At 36.8% G+C, this 20,801-nt stretch overlaps 1 protein-coding gene across 3 annotated transcripts in view; it reads left to right on the top strand.

The window, feature by feature from the left end:
* Nucleotides 1-1,357: 1,357 nt before the first annotated feature.
* Nucleotides 1,358-20,801, top strand: part of LOC102796248 (uncharacterized) — a 98,926-nt gene continuing 79,482 nt past the window's right edge. The window contains exons 1-4 of one of the 3 annotated variants that reach the window (XR_004843561.2): nt 4,772-4,782; nt 10,101-10,161; nt 10,964-11,121; nt 11,583-13,057. Coding sequence is in view for 1 of the 3 variants with exons in the window: in XM_087829750.1 (XP_087685876.1) it covers nt 4,770-4,782; nt 10,101-10,161 (74 nt within the window). In the remaining 2 variants the exon portion in view is untranslated. Of the gene's footprint in view, nt 1,557-4,705; nt 4,783-10,100; nt 10,162-10,963; nt 11,122-11,582; nt 13,058-20,801 lie in introns of those variants that run through there. The other 2 variants (XM_087829750.1, XR_015716560.1) reach the window with 2 other exon arrangements.

The following is a 20,801-nucleotide window of genomic DNA, read 5'->3' as shown; positions in this document are numbered from 1 at the left end:
CCTGTCTTCCCCTTAGTCTTTAGCCAAGTGTCTGCCATGCCCTCCTCTGTTTTTGCTGTCACACTTTGTGTTGTTTGGGTTCTAGTTTGTTGGATTATTTTTTTTAAATTAACTTTTCATTTGGACTGCTGCAGCAAAGGCTTTCCTTTTGTTGCCTGTAGTCTCCTGCATCAACGAAGTAAAAGCCTCGCTAAAGTTGACATGAATCTTTCAACTAAAACATTGTATATAAAACCCAAATCTTATTTTACCAACTGTAAAATGCACACCAAGGCGTGTTTCAAACTAATTTGAGGCTTTGGACACCTTAGACAAACCTACGAGTGAAATTTCACACTTTCATTGGTTTTCCAGGAGGAGACATTACCTGGACTGGAAAGTGGGATTTACATATTAACCCACTAAATACCTACAATATTCTCACTCTGCAACAAATGTAATTTTTAAATGTGTAAGATCCAACTTAATCTATTCAGCTTGCAGTATATGGTAAATGTAGAATAAATAACCCTGTCTAAATTTTTTTAAAAATTCAGATTATATGAAATTTCACACAGAGCTGGCAAAAGACACTATTTTGCACAAAAACGTTGTGCCTCATCAACCAAAAACATTACATTCACATCAGGCACTTACAATGTGTTTGTTGTTTGAGTGCGAAGATATGAATGATTTTCTTGTTCTACCAGTCTCAGGTTGCTGTTTCAAGAGTCCCCACCACTGTTTCTCAATTAGATTTTCAAGAATGTCAACATGAAAAACTGCATTTACAGCTTAATGATGTGATGGGAAGTCTGAGATATTTATCTTAGTTTGTCCACGTTGACAAAATTATCTTCAAAGTTTCTCAAAGGACAAGACAAATTCAGCACAGTAATAATTAGTATTTTTAATGTTACAATAATTTTATAAGACAGTAGGTTTACATACCTCTGATAAATTACCTCTTTTTGGTTGCAAAGACATATATGGGATACTACCAAAAGTCTGACCTGCATAGGCGCATCTGCTCAGTGTCCTCCTCAGTCATGCCGATTACATAATTGATGCTGAGGACTAATGAGGGAACATAGCTGTCTGTAGTTTTTAGTGTGGACACAAAACGGCCAACAAAAAGCCAAGTTTAAAACCAGCCCACCGAGGTATCTGTACTTTACTTGAGCATTACCGACAAGTCTTTACTTTTACTCCCTACGTTTTAAACACATACCTGTACTTTCTACTCCTTACCTTTTAAAGCCGAGTTGTTAGTTTAAGTTCAACAGTATCAGTCGTAGGGCAGTTAAAGGAGGCCGGAAGGAGTGCAGGTGTCCAAGTTGTGTTTGTGCTACTAGCATCTAGCTAGCTCTACAGAAGATTGGGGACGCATGAGGGGAGTTTTAAATTAGGAGATACTGTAATTTCAAATGTAACGTTTCTGTCTGCTCAAGAAACATCAGCAAACTGTTTGTGTGCAGTTTCTCGCACAGTGTGTTGCTAGCTAAAAGTCCAGCTGCTGTATTTCCCAGGGCGAGAAAGAAAAGAGCTGGAGAGGAAGAGAGTGGTTGTATTTAATGGTAAGGGCTACTCAGTCAAACGTGAATTAAATCTGCAGATTAAAATTTTAAATATTTTTACAGACTTTTTAAAATTTTCATATATTTGATTTGTATATCATGTGTTTTGATAAATTATGTATGTTCATTTTGTCAAAAGTCCTGCAAAACAAACTATACTAACTTTATTATTCAGTGTTGCATGAAAACATTGGGTAGTTTTATTCCCAAAATAAACAGGTTAGTTTGCAATACCGCGGTGAATTCAGAGTAAAGCTCTGTGTTGGATTGATACACAGTGGCTGTGGTGCTGAAGGTCAGATTTTAGTTACATCAAGTGTAGCAGAGATAAATTTGCATTTACGCTGATGATGCTTCCATTAATTAACTGAATTGCAACTTTATACCAACTGTGTATTATCTAGCATAAAGATGGTATAAACAGTATAGTGTCAGTGTAGGGGATGGATATCAGTCAAGATGGCTCATGAAACTGCTTACATATTGTTGAAATTGGCTTTGTAAATCCATAAAGAGCAGCAGGTCAGTTGATCACAGCATGTACACTAAGAAAACCTGTTGAAGCTCACATTAGAAATTACTGTGAGTTGTGATTGTTTTCCCTATGCTCAGGCATCCAACTGTAACCCCTGACTGTACAAACTTTCCTGTTTAGTTGTGGAGGCAGAGTCACCCTTTACAACACAGGCAACAGAAAATAGCTGTTTTTACTTTCACCATATGAGTCCTACATAACAGATTGAAGCTTTCATGAGAATTAGAATTTAGATTGAAATAATATTTTCCTTTCCATGTACTAATATTGTTTTATATTATATTACTATAGCACAAGTTTTTACAAAAAGGGTTATTAGAACTGTCCTTCAAAGAGCTACTTTTTACTTTCCTACTGTTAGTACATTTCAGAGCCTGTACTTTTTTTTTTTTTACTTAAGTAAATAAGTTGCTTCAATAGTTCAGTATTTAATCGAGTATTTTTAAACACAGGTATCTGTAGTTCTAATTAAGTAAAGAAAGTCTGTACTCTTGCCACCGTTGCTGGAAAGTAGTAGTAGAAGTAAAATCAAGGACAGCTAGCAAAAGTCCCTCATTTTTATTTTTATTTTTCACTCTCCACAAGTAAAATTCTTGGATAGTTTAAACCAAACAGCAGGCCATATATTTGTAAAATGACTCCAAATTGCTCCAAAAGGCACCACAAGCACGGTGGCAGTGAAGAGGTCCATTTCACCATTTAACAGAGGGCTAGCAGACTCTAGAACAGCTATAACTAATTCGAGTTAACAGATGGGGTTACAGTTCACCCAGTTATCCACATGTGTCAGAACCATTCTTTGAAGAGGTGGTGCACTTGCTTTTTAATCCTGTGAAGTTGCGTATCTAAGTGGCTCTTAGAAACTTGTAAGAATTAAATGGATCTTTCAAGAAAAGCACTAATTTAACAACTTATTTAACAGTTTTTCAGTGAATCATTTCTGAAGAATAATTTTAACCACTTCTCAGAAATCACATTCACTTTCATTACTTTCCCAATTATGTTGTGCTGGCATTGTAACTTTTGGCTGGACTCCATTTTATGAAAAATTTATGTTTTAAATTAAAGAAGTACCACATCTTTTAACTGCCTTAGAGTCGATGGAAGGTTTAGGCGTGCTGGTGAGGTGTACAAACTTTTACATTAGAGACCAGAATTTGGAAACCGATAGTCTGGTCAAATCCACATTGATGTAGTTAACGAAAAGATTGTGATTTCGATTAAGTCTAAATAAAAGCTTCTTTCAACTCACAGAGTTACAAACCAAGCTAGGATATTTTGTTTGCTTTAACCAGTGCCGTCAGTACCCAAACAAAGTCATACAAAAAGTAAATGATTTACTCAAATGATTTACTGTTAGCCCTGTGATAGACTGGTAACCTGTCCAGGATGTACCCACATGTGTTTTTGTGTGTCTGTGTCTCTGCATGCGCATAAGCTGCTAGAATATTCCAAAATGACCAGGTCATTACAGTAAAACATTAAATGATGGTGTTCAAAAGAAGCATTAATATGAATGGATGGATTATGTGTGGACCTGTCTTCTTTAATAACTACATTAAAATAGAAATAATTCGCATTCTAGCTCATTAACATTACCTGTCCACACTTTAATTTGAATTTCTTTAATATTCTGGTCAAACTCCAGTGGCTAATTGGACTGCTTTAAGTTGAACTTAATTTAACAGTCTGCTAGCTTATCTTAAGTAGGCCTTTAGGCATTTTTAGTCCTTTTTTTACAACCAGAATGTGAGACTAATTTACATTTACATACGAAACAAAATGAGTTCTTTGTGTTAGTTTCTATTTCTGTCCTCTTTGCTTTCCACCTATCCAATGTTGCTGCTCTGTCTCAGTGAGAAGGACTAATGTCAAGGTGACTTTGGGGAGAAAAGTACAAAATGAAACTCACAAAACGTTCAATATTTGCAAGATGACACATTTTATATAGCTTCTGCAGATGCATTTAATTTAGAGTTATTAGACCTAATGGTATGAGTGAAGGCTTTTTATTTTGTCAATTTTTAATTATTGATACTGATTATTGAGGTAATGACTGCTTTATTAGTTAAGTTAATTGCATGTGTTGTGGCTGAAATACAGCCCAAATCAAAATGAAGCCCTACAGTAATTTTAGTTATAAAATAATCTATCCAATAGCTGCGATGTTATACTAAATGTAGAACAGTTTAGACAGCGGTTTATGTAAGCAGCAGGCTGTTTAATAGTTTCAAATATACCATCTGGTTTTATTTTTATTATTATTATTAGTAATAGTAGTATTTTGTTATTATTATTATTGTTATTATTATTATTATTATTATTATTATTATTATTATTATTATTATTATTATTATTATTATTATTATTATTATACTTTGGCCAGCATGAAGTGAAATTGGTGTTAAATTACCTTTAAACTGTCCCATAATAATTTAATATAGAACGCTTGATGAATGATATATTTTGAACAATGTTTAAAGAAACATTTAAGGTAGGTTGTTTGTAAAACTACAACTTTACTGATTAACTGAGTCTTTAACCAACTTTAATTGTAGGTAAAGATGGACAGGCTTTTAAGATCATACATTTTTGCTTATACTTATTCCTGCAGCATCCGTCCATCCATTCGTGGCAGGGGAGTTGGAGCCTATTAACCACCAATTAAGGCCGTACCCATGATAACCTCTGGTAAGAAAAATTCTATTTTCTTTATAAGCTGTAGTGACTCTTGAAATTGACACTGACCAGAAGCAGAGAAGGTTTGCTTTCAAAGTAAAAGTTTCACCTTTACTTTGAAGGTGAACATTCTCCTTTTCTTTTGTGTTTTCAGTACTGCTTGGTAAGTTTTGTGTCAGTTTGCAGAAAGTCAGTGTCATTTATACAAACTACTGGTGACCGCAGCAACGAGCTAGTGACCAAACCAACTGCAGTTTTATCAGCTTGTGTTTACAATGAGATTTTCGGTACAGCACCATATACCTCTTTGCAACCAATGGCTAGTGAGTGCCGTCATTCTTGTTACTGATCATTCTCTAGGCCTGTGAATGGGACTTTAGTACTCACTGTCAGAGCAACTGCAAGTAATTGTTATACAAATCTTTCCTTTGTTATCCATGGTAGCTTGATGGTTACAGATTGTGTCTCTAGGCCTATTTTTTGTTTACATTGACTAAAGTACTACAGTAATCCTTGACCAACTTCAAAAAATGGTTGATTGGCTTTCTCACATTTCTGTGAGGCGCTTTCACATTTGTATTGCATGAGGGTTTGAATTAGGGCAGGGAAATATGGCCAAAAATATTTATCACGATATATACTTGAAAGTTTGCGATAACAATATAATTGACGATATAATTGATGATATAATTGACGATATAATTGACGCAAGACAAAATACTTTACAACTCCATAACTCTATTAGTGCAAAAGAACCCCATCAATGTATTTTCACTTAAACAGGCAGCTGTTTTTTAGGTGCATTAAAGGTATATAAAAAATTAACAGTGCAAATGCAAATTCCTTGCTGACAGTTTAACCAAAAGGTATTTCCGGTGGAAATTGGATATGTTGGCCAATTTCCACTGGAAATACCTTTTGGTTATCCGTTTCATTCAACGATCTGCTTTCGCCCTCCTCATTCTCCGTCGCCACCATGCTTTTTCCGCCATGTGCGTATGAAAACAAAGGCACTTCGCATGCGTGTTTTACCCATATTCTATCGCGATATTTCATTTTCTTATCATTGCCTAACATTATACCAGTATTACCATGAACGGTATGATATGGCCCAGCCCTAGTTTGAATTATAAGTTGGCGATTCCAAAACATTAGCTCTGACCATTCTTTGATAGAACGATTTGTTATTATGCAGATTTTCAGACATTTTCCTTCAAAGTTTCTTAGTTTAATCACAATTCACTGTTAGTCAATAACTGCGAGCTGTTCTGGCCCATGTGGATACAGGAGAACAGGCTCTCACCACCATGTTTTTCAAATGCAAAAAGATTTTTATTGCTGGAAAACAATCTCCTGTATCTCACATTTCTACATATGTGTATTTACCCTGGGCTCATTTGTCTTCCTAGATTATAATTATCTTTGTACCTATAATCTATGATAAAGGTGAATGTGATAGATTTGGAAGAAGATTCATAATGTATTTAAAAAATAATAAGTACTAAGAATACTGTAGGCTCTACTATTGTGATGAATATGCCTGAATGGAATTTAAACATTTAAGCTTTTAAAACAAAAGAAAACAAAACCCTACAACTCATAAATGGTATCTGCAAGCTGCCAGAATATGTTGGCTAGATATGCACTGTTAATGAAAAATTTACCCTTTAAAATTGCATTTATAGTGCAGCTGCCTTGTACTAGCATGGGCGAAGTCTCGGTTTTGTCCACTAGATGTCAGGAAGCTCCCAGATTTCAGAATGAACTTCCCAGCATCCTACTCTCAGAGCACTATTACAGCTAAACTTCAGCTTAAACAACTGCTTTCTACCTCAAAATAAACTGTTAAATCTCATCATAGTTCAATTAAAATGTCCACAGGTACATTTTTAAATTCAAGTTTCACTGCACATAAACACAAAACCATTATATGAAAAAAAAAATACACAAACACAGATTTCTTTTTATTTATAAAACAAAAATGACAAAAGTAGTCCTCAGTCAAAATCAAATCCTCTTGTTTTGGACTCTTGAAAGACTCACACAATATCCATCTAAAGAGGGAGACATTACATTATAAATCAACATACTGGCTCTGTGTCTTAGTTCACATCTCTGTATATATCATGAAAAGCATGAACTTTTTGAACCAATTCAGTCTTACTAAAATAAAAAAACTCTAATATTGGTTTTATCTATAGAACACTCGACTTTAGCCTTTTGAAGCAGCTTTAAATTTTCCTTTGCATTTTCTTTTCTTGTCAGTGTTTCGCCATACGCAGTATATACCAAGAGTCATGTGTGAATATAGTCAGAAGATGGCAATGGTGTCAGGTTATTGCTTGGCACTCGGTGTTGGTGGGCTGGACAGGCATCTGCTCCGCACTGAGAAAGGCTCCTTTCTGCCTGCTGGAGATCTTGTACTGGCTGCTTGAGTCAGCCCTAAGCCGCTCTCCCCACGCAGAGCTCCCTTCACCAGCGTTCACCTAAATCTGTCACACAGATTTGACACTGCGTCACTTGGAGCGCACTCTGAAATGACATGTATATAATGTGGAATATTGTGCCCATTTACAGCCTGGACTTCCCTTAGAGCAACGGTTTTCTTGTTTGCTTATTTCCCTTCCCAAAGCCCTCGTTTTTTTTTTTTGTTTTTTCTCGTATAAATATTTTAACATTTTTTAAATAGTAAAGGAGTTTGTGATTTCTTTAACCTTCAGGCCTGGTCAGTGTTTAAAGTTTGGGAAATGATGAAATTATTATTTAACTGATATTTGCTTTGGTTATGGTTATAAAAAAAACCCATTTAAATTTAAAAGAAATTGTTTTATATTAGGAAGTGTGGTGGATTTAAAGCTCTGTTCATTTATAGTCAGTGGACACTTTTACCAGTTGTCTTCAAATGTTACTATGAAACATTTGAAATGCACAGGCCATTAACCTAACAACACAAATCAGCTCACATCACACTCTTAGGTATTGATATGGAAAAACAATTATTAATTATTAAACTGAAATATTAATGGAACAAAATAATAGAAAAGGAAAAAAATGTTCATGTTCATTCAGTGTTTGTGTTACATCTGCTTCCTTTTAAGTGCACATGTGTAGAATGTGTGTTTTCTATTTAATTACAGTCTTTGTTAAAATAATATATATATATATGTTTTCTAATGACATCAGTTTCCCATCAACAATGTGTATTTACACACTAATCCCCAATGGCATTTCCAAACTTTTGCAGCAGTCTTATCCTAATGTATTTTCTATACAAACAAAGCACTGTGGTTATTCTGTCTTATATATCTTACTCAGAAAGCTCATGCCTGGAGAAAGTTCTGTATTAGGAACAAAGAGAAGACAGTAGAGTGAGTGCTCATCACCCTGGGTTCGTCTCCTCTCTTTATTAAGCTTTCGGGCTGCTGCTTTTTTCTGGAGTATTCTGGTAGCGACTGGCCTTGGTGGCCAGTAAGAAGGATTTTCTCTCCCCAGCTTCTGCGGCTTTGTCGGTTTGCACTGCACAAAGTGTCTCAAAACTGGGCTGTGGTTTAGGACTCTCAAGACATAAAGGTTTAAAAATAAGTAATGGACTATTTCAGAATGTACTGTGTATTTAAAATATTGTTTTTCTAGAGATGTCTGAGCTAAATGTATGGATTGTAGCTTTTAAAAGTGTGATGTTTGCATCTCTAACAGCAGACCTAGGAGGGTCCTTAGGATTCCCTTATGTTGTTAGAAATAAAGACTCATGGCTATTTGAGAATTTCCAGCCTTTTGAAAAGAAAATAGAGGTTATAAATCTGCTAAACATGTTTCTCTTCCTAGTGTATTTTATTTATTTATTAATTTGTTTTTGCGAAATTTTAAATTTAATTTAGCCAACTCTGGGCCAACTATCAAGCTGCATTTTGCTTGTTTTTGCACTGACGACTTAACGACTTGAGACATTGTTTGGACATGACATATGCAGGTACGCAAATGGAATCAAATGCTTTTTAAATGCATTTTTCAAAACTTGGATTTCAAAGTTTTGAAACGCTTTCTCAAGTCAAAGGAAGACTAAACAAACTTTTTGGCCTATAAATAATAATGCAGGGGATGCTTATTTTCTCACACAGGTGTTTAGAGATCCTCTCTCTGATAAATCATGATTTGTAAACTTTACCATAGACAGCAGTGACAGGTTTCCTTTGATAATGTAGAAAAATGGGGAAAGAGAAGGCTGGGCTTAAGTAGAGCTGTGATTTAGAGCAGAGAGATGCAGCATCTCTCCTTTCCAGTGGAGGCCCTCCTGGGTTTGATTTAATTCTCTCCTTGCACTATTAAAAAGGCCTTCCACTCTCTTCACTGCATGCACCTTGCTGTCATAACTGGCACAAAATCATTAATCAATGCCGCTTGTAGGCAGTGCAACTAAGGCCTTTCACAGTGTATATTTTTCCATTATTGATTGTGTGTGTAATGCATGAAGAAGTACAAAGATGGGTGTCCTCCTGTGTTGGAATGACCATATTAGGCCAGGAGATGAGGGAACCTTTTTCTACATCAACTACAAATTCATAAAGCAATCATCATTCCAGCTGGGAAGAAAACTTCTTGTTCTCAAAATGTTTTTTCTTCTTCTTCGTGTTGTTTTTATGGACTGAACTTAACAATGATCTTGTGCTGGACGTATGACAAGTAGTTATTTGGTGCAATAAAACTGAAAGGCTGTGAATGTCAGTGTCCCCCTTTGTTGTTTAATTTATTTTCTTTTCAAAGTGAAGGGAGGTGTCCTTGCTGTGAGAGTTAGTCATTGATGTGGCTATAGTTAGTCCGTGCCCTGCTGCGACTGTCTGTTGGAGATGCTACTTCCTCTTTCCTGCTCGTTCATAGCTTCCTTTGCCCGGGATGATCGCTTTGCTTCGTGCGTTTGGCTGCATTTTGTACGGGGTTTAGTAAACTTGATCAAGAACAAAAGATGTAAGAGTGAAGCGAGTTGAGTCTCTTTGCTTTGGGGTAAAGCAAAGTCAGGTAACCTTCACAACAAAGCAAAGCACTCTTGAGATTCACATACTGTTAGGAGGTTTTAGCTATCTATGTGTGTGTTCTATTATGTGTCTTTTATTGCTGAATAAAGCATGTTTACTCTCAAAATCACTGTAAACTGTACTTGGATTACATGCTGCATTTTAATTTTAATTTATCATGATCATTTTAATTGTCATACCCCATGGGATTAAAGGTACACAAACACACAAAAGGACTGTAGCGTGAGTAAAATCAACGTCCTGATATTGTTTTTGTCATGCATGGAATTTCTCTGATCAGAAATAATTTTCTCTGTATAGATACCAGCAAAGGGGTGTCACTCCACCTATGGTGCCACTGCTTCTCTAATCCAACATTAAGGTACTAAAACACAGCCTGAGTAAATAAAAAGAAAACATAATGGAAGAAACATACAACAACGTGGTTAGAAAAAGATACATAATATTTTACTAATGCAAAAACTTTCCTTACACAGTCCACATAACAACAAAACGTATCTTTTGCTTAGTCAATCAGTTACATCTTAAATAGGAAGAAAATGTCCCAGGAACTCAAATAATTCAAGTTAGTAGGATTTATAAGGAAAATTAAGCTTACAGTTCTTAATCTGTTTAAGTACTTGGGACATTTGGGTGTGCGATGTATTAATAATATACTTTATAATGGTATTAACATTCTAATAGTTAGTGGTAATATTCATTATTCTTGGTAGACAGGCAAGATCGACGTTCTGTTCTGTAATGTCAGAGTCTGAGGCAACTTGGTATCAGAAGTTAGATCATTTCTTGCATAACAACCTTACTCACTGGATTTTGCTGCATAATGTTGCTGTAAATTCTCATTATGAGCTACACAATTACATTGAAGTTTATGTCAAAATAAAGAAATGCACCAGAAAAGAGAGGCAACATGATTGCTAGATATTAATCTTATCTTTCAACAAGCTCTATTTGTTATATTTAGGGCTTTAATGATACTAAATTGTTTTATCAACAACTAACTAATGGGCTTATCAGCAATTGACAAACCCTCTTCTCAATAAGCTTATGGTAAATGGAAAGAATCTATTACCAGCTCAGAGCCCTTTATCTCAGCTGTCTTAAATATTGATGCTTACAGTAATTTGTCCCCATTTTCTATTGATTTCTTGTTATGCTTTCAGGTTATGCTGTAAACAGGGTAAATAATGACAGATTTAAGCAGCGCCCGCTCCAGAGATGATCCAGAAGTAGCTGGCCACGGTGCAGACATTATTTTCTCATCAGCTGAAGTTTATGCGAGGTGGCCCTCACAGTCACTGTGGCTTTCACTGGAGGCTAGGTTAGTTGTGGCATCTCTCAGAAATAGATCCGGCATGTTGTCAATGCTGCAGGAAGCCTGGCTGAAACCTGAAGATGCTGAGCAGAGCTGGCAGGGGATGTGTTGGCGTGATAATTGTAATTATAAGTCAGAGGAAAAGAGGTGTGGCTTTTGCAGCAGTTTGATGAGTTCAAAGAAACAAGCCCCAGCATGAAGAGGAAATCATGAGTCAGAAGTACAGAGAAATGTTTGCAGGATTTCACAAAGGCAGTAAGCGGGCTTGCAATTATGTTTATCAGCTAAAGAGCAGTGTTTTCATCAGTATTATTTGAGGTTACTAAGAAAAACTTTCTTCACCCACCCACATATCCTCCTATTACAGCACATCTGTAACATTTTTTAAGCATGCATATTCTAAGACCATGAAAGAAATATTCAACATGAAAATTGGAAAGGTTCAGATTTCCCTGTTTATTTTGCAGATCTGTGCCCAATGCCGTGATGTCTTTCCTGGGTTTTATCTCTTCTATATCGCAGTCTGGAATGCATTGCTAAGCCTGGCCACCAAGGGCTAGCATATAGCTCTCTCTGCAGGCTTTGTACAGGATGAAGAAGTCATAATCCTCAAACAGACTTAAATTCCTCCAGAAAGGCTCTTGATCCTGAATCCACTCATTTTCTTCAAACAACTCAGCCCAAAAGAGAAGGGATATTTGGGCATGGCTGAAATCCTTGATTGAAATCTGCTACAAGTGGGCACAGATACACATGTGGGTCGATACACATGCACACAAATAAGCCTAACACACATAAATACATATGCACATACACCTCCCCAAACGTCCCTTGCTGTCGGTGAGAGCCTAGGCTGTTGAGAGGGCCTCTCTGAGCTCTTATTAAAAGGTAAACTTCTCTAAGGCCAGGGAATCATGTCAATCACAGGTTGTGTTTTCGCACCGAGCCCAAAGGCTGCTCTCTCCACCCTGTCAGACGCTGTTATCACCCTCAAAGCCATATCAGAATGCTGTTTGTTCTGCGCTTTAGTTTCACCCACACGGCGGATTCAAAAAGGTACAGGTCTATTTGATAGTGTATATTTCATTGCCGGAGAGAGACTGTGTTTGTCTTGCTGTGTTTGTCAGCTCATATTTGAGCTGAGGGTTCCTATTAAAACTAAACACCATATCAGAGGAATATTGCCACCGCTAGGTTCTTTTAAATCGCATATTGAGCCCATGGAGTGTGGAAGCAATTTAGTTGTAGGATAGTTTATAAGTGTGTCTGTGCTTGTGATGTTTCTATTTACTCTTGATTCTAATTTATTTACACACAGCAGCCTCTCGCTGCATTTTTCATATACTGTTATAATTACTTTCGTTATATTGTCACTTCCAGTTCTCTAAAAATATTACCTTGTTTGCATTTTCACTTATTTAATAAATCCCTTAGAGAGTCATGGCTATTTTCATTAAGCAGGATTGATCAAGTCCTCAAGGCAGCATCAGCTAACAGTTAAAAACTTCATGGGCTTTCACCGCTATACTTCACTTGCAGTGTGCTGGGCATTAGTGCTGGGCAGAAATTGACATCACAGTAATTTTTTAAGGTTCTGGCGGTTTCAGTGTGTCACAATACTGTTATTATTATTATTGTTACTATTCCTGCCAAAAAGTGGTTTTATAAAGGTTTACAATGGCTCACTAAACACTTGAATGTCATCATAAAAGAAATGAAACATAAATAGCTTAAAATAAAATAACCCAAGCAAACTCATAAATATTCTACCCTGAGTCTTTTATCAAAAAATAAATGTTAGACACAAAGCTTAACCTTCTGCCTGTTATGCTTTTTTTGGTTAAATATAATGCCATATAGTGCCACGTCCTCTAGAGCCCGGTTGATACAGAATTTTTACGACCGATACCGATACCGATATTTGCTGATTTTGAAAATCAGATATTATGAAATATAGGACTATTTTTTTTTCTTAACTGATTTTTATAAACAGATTTCTCTTACATTTTTTAAGTGTAGCTGTTTATTTATTCTACCTGCTTCTATTCAGATTAGCTGATTATTGTGTTTGTGGTATTCAAAAACAGGTGATGCCAATAGTGAAGTGCCCTCTGGTGGACGAAAAATGCAACAACACTGATGACATTGTTGAGAGACGTTCTCCTCGTTTCTTCTTTACTTTCATTTATTGGCAGTTAAATGCTGATACCAATAGATCAGTAAATGAATATTGGCTGATAATATTGGCACAGATGCAGCATGACCAGAAATGACCCTAGTGTCCCTTGTTGTGTTATTGTGGGTTATTAATTTGACGTCTGATATCAGTTGTTTTGCGATATGATGAAAAGAGGTGTGCAGCTAATACAGGCTGCTTCTGAATGCATGGTGTTCTTGGCGTGAAGTAATTTAATACATTTACACCTCTTGAAACATGAAGGTGTTTTTTTTTGTTTGTTTGTTTTGCTTGTTTCTGTATAGCAGCATTTGAAGAAATAATATGCCAGTGCATCAAATATAACCCCCCAGCATTACTGTACACTTTAGATGACTGACAGAGGTTGTATTGAGCCAGTAGGACAGGATGCAAGATTGCAGAGCCACCAATGTTGTCAAGTAGTGTGCTGTTAATTATTGCATGAAAATATGCCTGATAATAATGTTGCTTTATCAACCGTACCAAGTAGCTCCACATTTATTTTTAAAGAAAATTTCAGGTACAGTTAGGTCACTTCTGAAATATTGTTATTGAATACTAATAATAGAAGAGAATAATTATATTTTAGATATTCTTTTTAAATTATGTGCTAAAATATTGTTAATATATATGCTAAGGTCGTTTTAATATCTGAGATATTGATTTTTGTACCTAATTCCCTTTTATCTCAATATTAGTCTACAGATTGTGTATGTGTTGTCATATTAGTGTCCTCTAATTACTAAAGTATCAGCTAGCTCCTGCCCGTTCTCCTACCAATGGAAACCAAAAGCAAAGCAGAAAGGCTATCCCAGTCATTAGTACGTTTGCTGGACAAACTGTGGGATCTAACACTGTGGGAGGCTAGGGAAATAAAAAGGTACTTACGCTAGTATTGACCTTGTTGCTGGACCTACTGCTGTTTGCTCTGTGGCCAGCTTTCCACAACAGACACGCACACACCCACACATACATTACATGGTTTTGCATGCACGTCAGAGAGCAATACAGTGAGTGATGAAGGATGAAAACGCTACTGGTTTTGCAGTATTGTCAGGCAGTCTTAGCAGCGCTCGTCGTGCATACATTTTGTAACAACAATAACAAGCGGCCAAATTTAAAGAAAGTAATTATAATCGCATGAGCAAACTCAGTTAATTTTTCACTGAAGACACTTTTTAATCCATAAATGCATTTTTAGTTGTTCCTATGGCGCTGGAAAACAAACAAGATAAAAAGAACAAAACAAAAAAAAAAAGTTAAAGCTGTTCATTAGTACCACAAATGGCAACCTGCTCCTGTCAGTTTGAGAACCCATATCTATAAAGCAGCCCAAGGTTCGTGACGGAACGCCATGTAAACAACTCATCACTGCAACTTCGACTGATTAACATATGATTGCAATTCATCATCTCATGTGCAGCCGGTGACATCTTGCAGTATTCCGTGTTGATACATGCCTTTGGTTCCTTTTTGACAACTCAAAACAAACAGATTGCAAGCTGTCGCTACATTTGCCCAAGATGAATGGGGAAAATGAATCGGTAAATCAGGTGTGTCAGGTGATTAACACAATCATGCCTGAGATCCTTGTGGAATCACTGGAACTTAGTATGTTTGGATAAACACTGACAGTGGAACAGACTGTCTGAACAGTGTGAACAATGTGAACAGTCAACAGTAACTTGCGTCTATAAACTATTATACTGTGAAGCCTTCTGTGCATAACAGGCATTGCCCTGATGGTATTAACATTACCCTGTGGTACTGAAATTTACTGTCTGTGACCAGATAAAATGGTCACCTAGTCACCTTGCTGCTGAAATTAATGACAGCCTGTTGCAATCGACTTTACTGTTACTGAAATAGGCTTATTGGAATCAGTAATAATTATAAACATATAATTAAAAAAAATGGCCTAGATACTGCAGTATATAATATTGACATACCATTCATATTGTCAGTATTTGCAAATATACTAATTGGAATTGATTAAAAATTATGAAACTAAGTATGCATAACTGCTCTCTGTATATCTTTGGTTTTAGTACTTCACTGATTGACACCTTTTGATAAATTAACATTACTCAGCTGATAGGTTTGTGTGTTGGACAAGGGAATGATAAAATGCTGGAATTTCTTTCAGAAAATATTAATATCTTATAACAATTTTTGCATAACTGTTGATCTCTGGAACAACTTTTTTCAAATTACTAATTTAACAGACAGAAGTGAATTGGGTTGAAACTACCAAATCCTGTTTATCCTGCACACTTCTGGATTTGGGAATGTGGTGAACAGAGTCACTGGAGACATTCAGCTCTGTTGTGCAGCTGTCATTTGCTAGTAATGGGACGCAGTCACCAAGGAACCCCTTGAGTATGTGTGCTGGGAGAAAACTGACAGAGGCGAAAGAGAGAAAAGAGAGATTCAAACGAGTGAGCAATAGTGAAGGCAATAGAGGAGCATTTGTATGGTCTTCCTTGCCACTGAAGTAGTAAAATGGAAACATATTTCTCCCCTGACAGCTACAGTAGATCTAACCCTCTGAGTTGAGCTGCTTATGATGTTGTGTGGTGTTGAGGTGGACCCCAGGGGTGTCCCAAAGGCTTGTTGTTTCTTGTCAGAGATTAGATTGAACCAAGCGGCTGTGGTTCATGCTCATGCCTGAGAGAAGCCAAGGCTCCCTGTCACCGAACACAACCTCTGAGCTTTGCTCTGTAGCACCGCATCTAGATGTATTTCTTATTGTAGAATAAAGTTTGTTATTTTAAAAATAAGCTCCACCTTCTCTGGGGGTTTCCATGCTGCTGAATATTTGCTCACTGCAGCACACTGTACACTGATGCATGACTGGCCACTGGGAATGAAAAAGGGGATTTATTCACATGTTTCTCAGCTGACATTATGTTTATTTCTCACTTCACACATTTTCTTATTTTCCTACAAGTCCACTTTTTACATATTCATTTCATCAGCCCTTAAAAGATCAGACGGAGGGTTTTGGCAAGAGTCTGCAAAGAATTGCCGTTATGTCTGTTCACTGAAAAAATTTGTAGAATTCATATCAAAGTTGAGGCTTTGTAAATTTGCGTTGCTTCATTCCTTTGAAAATGTGCCAAAAAATAGATTAAAATATCGCCAAGCAAGTTTTTTTTTTTGTTTGTTTCTAAGTGTGTACCACATAAATTTGCCACCTAGATAGATGGAAAAGAAGGAGAAGCACTTTTTCTTCTTCCTGTCAGTCTCCTCCATGCGTCTTAAACATAGTAATCTGACAAAGTAACTGATTTTCCTTCATCATCTTGGGGATTTTTGATAACAATTAGCGGTGTTACTGCATCAAGAGGTTTAACATTTTTTCAATGGGTCTTCTTCCTCTTTTTTTTTTTTCTTTTTTGTGTGGGCCACTGGGCCACTAGTCCTTCCTTCATTTTGTGGTAATCAAATTTATCTTCTCCTATACTCCATATAATAGATTCAATATTTATAATTTTTAGGTTCTGAGTATAGTACTCGTTTGGGTTTTGGGGAATTGTATTTCATGATTGCCTTCAGACTGTACTTAAGTAAATTGCACTGTAATTGTCTGGTAATAGAGATTTTTTAGAAATCACCCCCTCTCCAGCAATAATCAATTTGATGCATGCTTGTCTGCTCTGTGAAGGAAGAGGTTAGCTGTCCCCGTTAGTTTTAGACAGAAGGTTTAAGCAGGGATCCACTGAAGGCATCTGTCAGTGAGGTAAAGAGCACTGACAGCCATACATCATCTCTGCCTAGTGGAGGCCCCTGTATTTAAAAGAGTACTGCAGTCAAAAGCCCATAAAAGTGAGTGACTCCTCGGGAGCATCTGCCACTGCATGCAGGGAGGAGATTCAATGTGAAAAAGGGGAGATAATGTGCTCACTCACTAATGGGCACCCGACTAGACACAGGCTCATTTTTCACATCATGTCATCTGTAAGGTTTGAATAAAAGTAATGGCCACAATGAGCCTGGATCTCTCCCAGTCATTATGGCTTTTGCTTCCTCACTTTTATTTGTGTTGACTTGTACAGTCGGAGGAGATGACAGTCTCTGGGCCTGTGGATCAGTCAGAGTGATGATCTGCACTGCTCTCCTCTGCTGCTGACAGGTCCCTTCTTTCTGGCAGGCATGTGAGGCCAGAATGCCGCACTACGTCATATCAAATGCTGTAATCTGACAGAATAAAAGGATTTGCACACTGGGGACATCACAAACTCTGTCTTTTGTAATTTTCTGACAGAGACAGAAGGGGGAAATGGAGGGGTTTCTACAGTTTCATGTAGTAAGAATTAGTGTCAGTCAAAGTTAAGTGGCTATTTTAAGATAAATAGGAGAGGATTTCCGTGGCATGTTTTAGGGCACTGGGCTTTAAAACACTATGCTAATGTGAGTAGATACTGATCGGGCGTTGGATGTTTTCATTTCTGAAACATTCAGAGTCGCAGGACACAGCATGTCTAAATATCCATTCTGAAAAGGTTAGTGCGTAATTAACGCTGAAATTCACTGCCACTGTCAGCCACGTTCAGTTCAGAATAACAATAAATGCCCAAATGATAATCTTTTCATCTTTAGGATGCACTGCGGAAAAGATACCCTATCTGAATTTGTAAAATATAATAAAAAATGGTAACAATGATGATGACAATAATATTATCATTATATTTACTGACAGATTAGTGTTGTATTGGCTCTCTTGAGTAATGTTTTTTCCGTACGTATAAAAATGAAGAAATGCCTCGATATTATATAACACATATTTTACAGTTCATCAGATACTTTTAAAATAAAAGACTGTTTTGCGTCGGGCCCTATAAAACTGGGAAGACGGATGAGAAAACAAGTGATTTCCTTATTAGGTTCAGGAGTCAAAGGCCTTCTTCCATAGATGTGAGCTTCAAGAGCCCAGAAGATTAAGACATATATTGGATTCAGGATGGAGGCCACAAAGTTCATTTTCAAAATAAAACAGAATATTATTCACAGTCCTTTTAAAATTCAGATTGCCGGCTGACCTGTGACTTGGAAGTAGTGCATTACATTTTCAATGAGCTGGTGCTATGTCACTTGAAGGAAAAATCCCATTTCTTGCCCCTTTGCCGGGGGAATTATGGGATTAGATCAGCCATAGTTTAAGGAACTATGAGGAAAACAAAGATACTGTGAAATTAAATTTTGACATTTCAGATTGGGTTTTGTCTTCCTCTCACATCGCTCCCTTTTTACCACAAGGTGTTAATTTTTGAAGTAAATGGAAGTGAGACTGATTTTTTATTTTTTTTTTGGAGCCATTCTGAGACAGCCCTGTAGTGGGAGGAAACAAAAACAGCCCTGCTTTGTAAAATCTCCCACTGGTGATATTATAAGCAACACCTGCACACAGTTCCGCCTGATTTTCATATATATTAAAATCACTACCTACTGTGGCATATGAAATTGTACAAACCGCTAAGGCCTAAGCTTACCACTGGAACGTCGACTTCCCTTTGATTCAGATTTTCCTCTCAATTCTCTGACCCTCAAAAAAGGTGACCAATAATCTCATTCATACACTGTTTCCATCATAGACCCCCACATACCCTGCATAAGACCAAAGAAGTAATATTGACATTGTTCAGCTGCATAAAAAGTTGCATGTCATACACAAATATTATGAAAAGTTATCACTTTCCTCCCAGCTAGACACACTCCAAGCTGCCACTATAATAGAAATCTCCACTTAAACCCTTCTCCACAACACTGAAAATCTGTGTTTGTATACAGTACTGGCAGCGAAATATCAGTATCATATCTGTCCACATTCTAATTTTACAATTACAATACTGAGAGCATTGAGATATTGAGAAAATATGCTTAGCATAATCAGTCAATAGACCTGGTGGAGAGATCCACCACACATGGCAATAAAGCCCCAACTTAAGCATGGTGGTGAGCTCATTCCCTTAGTACCCCCATCCAACCCCCATCTCCTTGCACCAATGCCTGCCTCATCACTCCACACAAAATATCCCACCCTTAATTGGTCTGTGCTCCTCCAACATGTCTGTAATGAAAAAAGCAGCACATAATTCTTAGTTTGTTGGCTGGCAGAGCCCAATTTACAAAAGTGGAGGTTGGTGATAAGCAGAGACAGTACGGCTGTGGAGTGCTCAGAACAATGAATCACCCCACTGCCAGGGTTGAGCAGAATATAATTGAGTCCAACATCTCTGAGCACTTTCACCATAATTAATGATAATCTGTAACAGAGGAATCTGAGATTCCAGTTCACAGAACTGTTTAATTAGGCCCAGTAATGAAAGCACAGGCACTACAAGAATATGGCCGGCTTCATGATTAATGATTTGTGCTACTGAACACAAAAGTGCTGCACCGTTAACTCCAACGGATGCTGCTGTGTCTCCCTGGCATTTACAGAACACCAAAATACATATAGAGCTGTTTGCATCCCCTATATGAGCAGCTAAATAAACACAATGTTTCTTGTTTTTTTGTTTTGTTTTGTTTTGTTTACATATGCGTGCTTCTGTTTTTATATTTAATACTCACATTCACAGTCACAACATTTTCTAATGGTGTTTTTGTACTAAATTTCAAAATGAATGGGTAGAAACATTCTTACATGCTCCTGAAGACGGTTATAATTATCTGTCCATATCTATTAATGTATTGCACTGGAGAGAGAATTTGCCTTAAGAAAATGGCAAAAACATAAGCTACAGCCTCTATATATATATAAAGTTTAATAATAGTATCTAACATTAGGCTGCAAAAAGGAAAAAGATTAATGTACTAAAATAGGATGTATTAGCCTTTAAAGGCGCTAAATCTTGAGGAGTTTGTGCTCATGGGAAACACCTTGAAATTGTATCATGTGACTTGTTATTTGCTTTGTACCAGTAAAAACACTACTTATTTATACAGTTGTGGTAAAGGTCTGCATAAAAAGATTGACATGTGACAGGGGAAAAAAATGTGTGGTGCCATTCACTCAAGTAATAAAAAAGTACATAAGAATTTAAGTCTTTTACCTAAAAGTATGGATTACATTATTGAATGAAATGCTCCAGCTCCTGTTTATGCCTTGCAGGCATCTTTGTGGTTATTTCCTGGTAGTATAGCCAGAGTTCTGCGACTTCATAACACGGCAGCAAGCAGGGCTTTGCAGAGGCTGTGTGCTAGACTGGCTCCACCTTTTTAAATGAATCTCATGAAATGCACAGTAATACGGTTCATACCATTACAGAAACAAAATAAGATTTTTGTTTGGCATGAATTGGATTTATACCCTGAAAAAAAGCTATTAGTCACTCCCTGTCAGTTTGTTGACTGCTCTGAGTTTGATGTTGTGTGTTAGACCTCTGAAGTTAAATTTCGCACTTGCTTGAATATTTTAAACTTAATGTTTCCTGTGGTAAAAAATATGATTCTGCAAATCAAGAGTCATGGTAAAAGACTTAAT

Source organism: Neolamprologus brichardi, chromosome 16 (assembly GCF_056152115.1).
Source record: "Neolamprologus brichardi isolate AB-2024 chromosome 16, ASM5615211v1, whole genome shotgun sequence".
Lineage (NCBI taxonomy): Eukaryota > Metazoa > Chordata > Actinopteri > Cichliformes > Cichlidae > Neolamprologus > Neolamprologus brichardi.
Note: the sequence above shows the minus strand (reverse complement) of the source record. Positions and strands in the feature narration are given on the sequence as shown.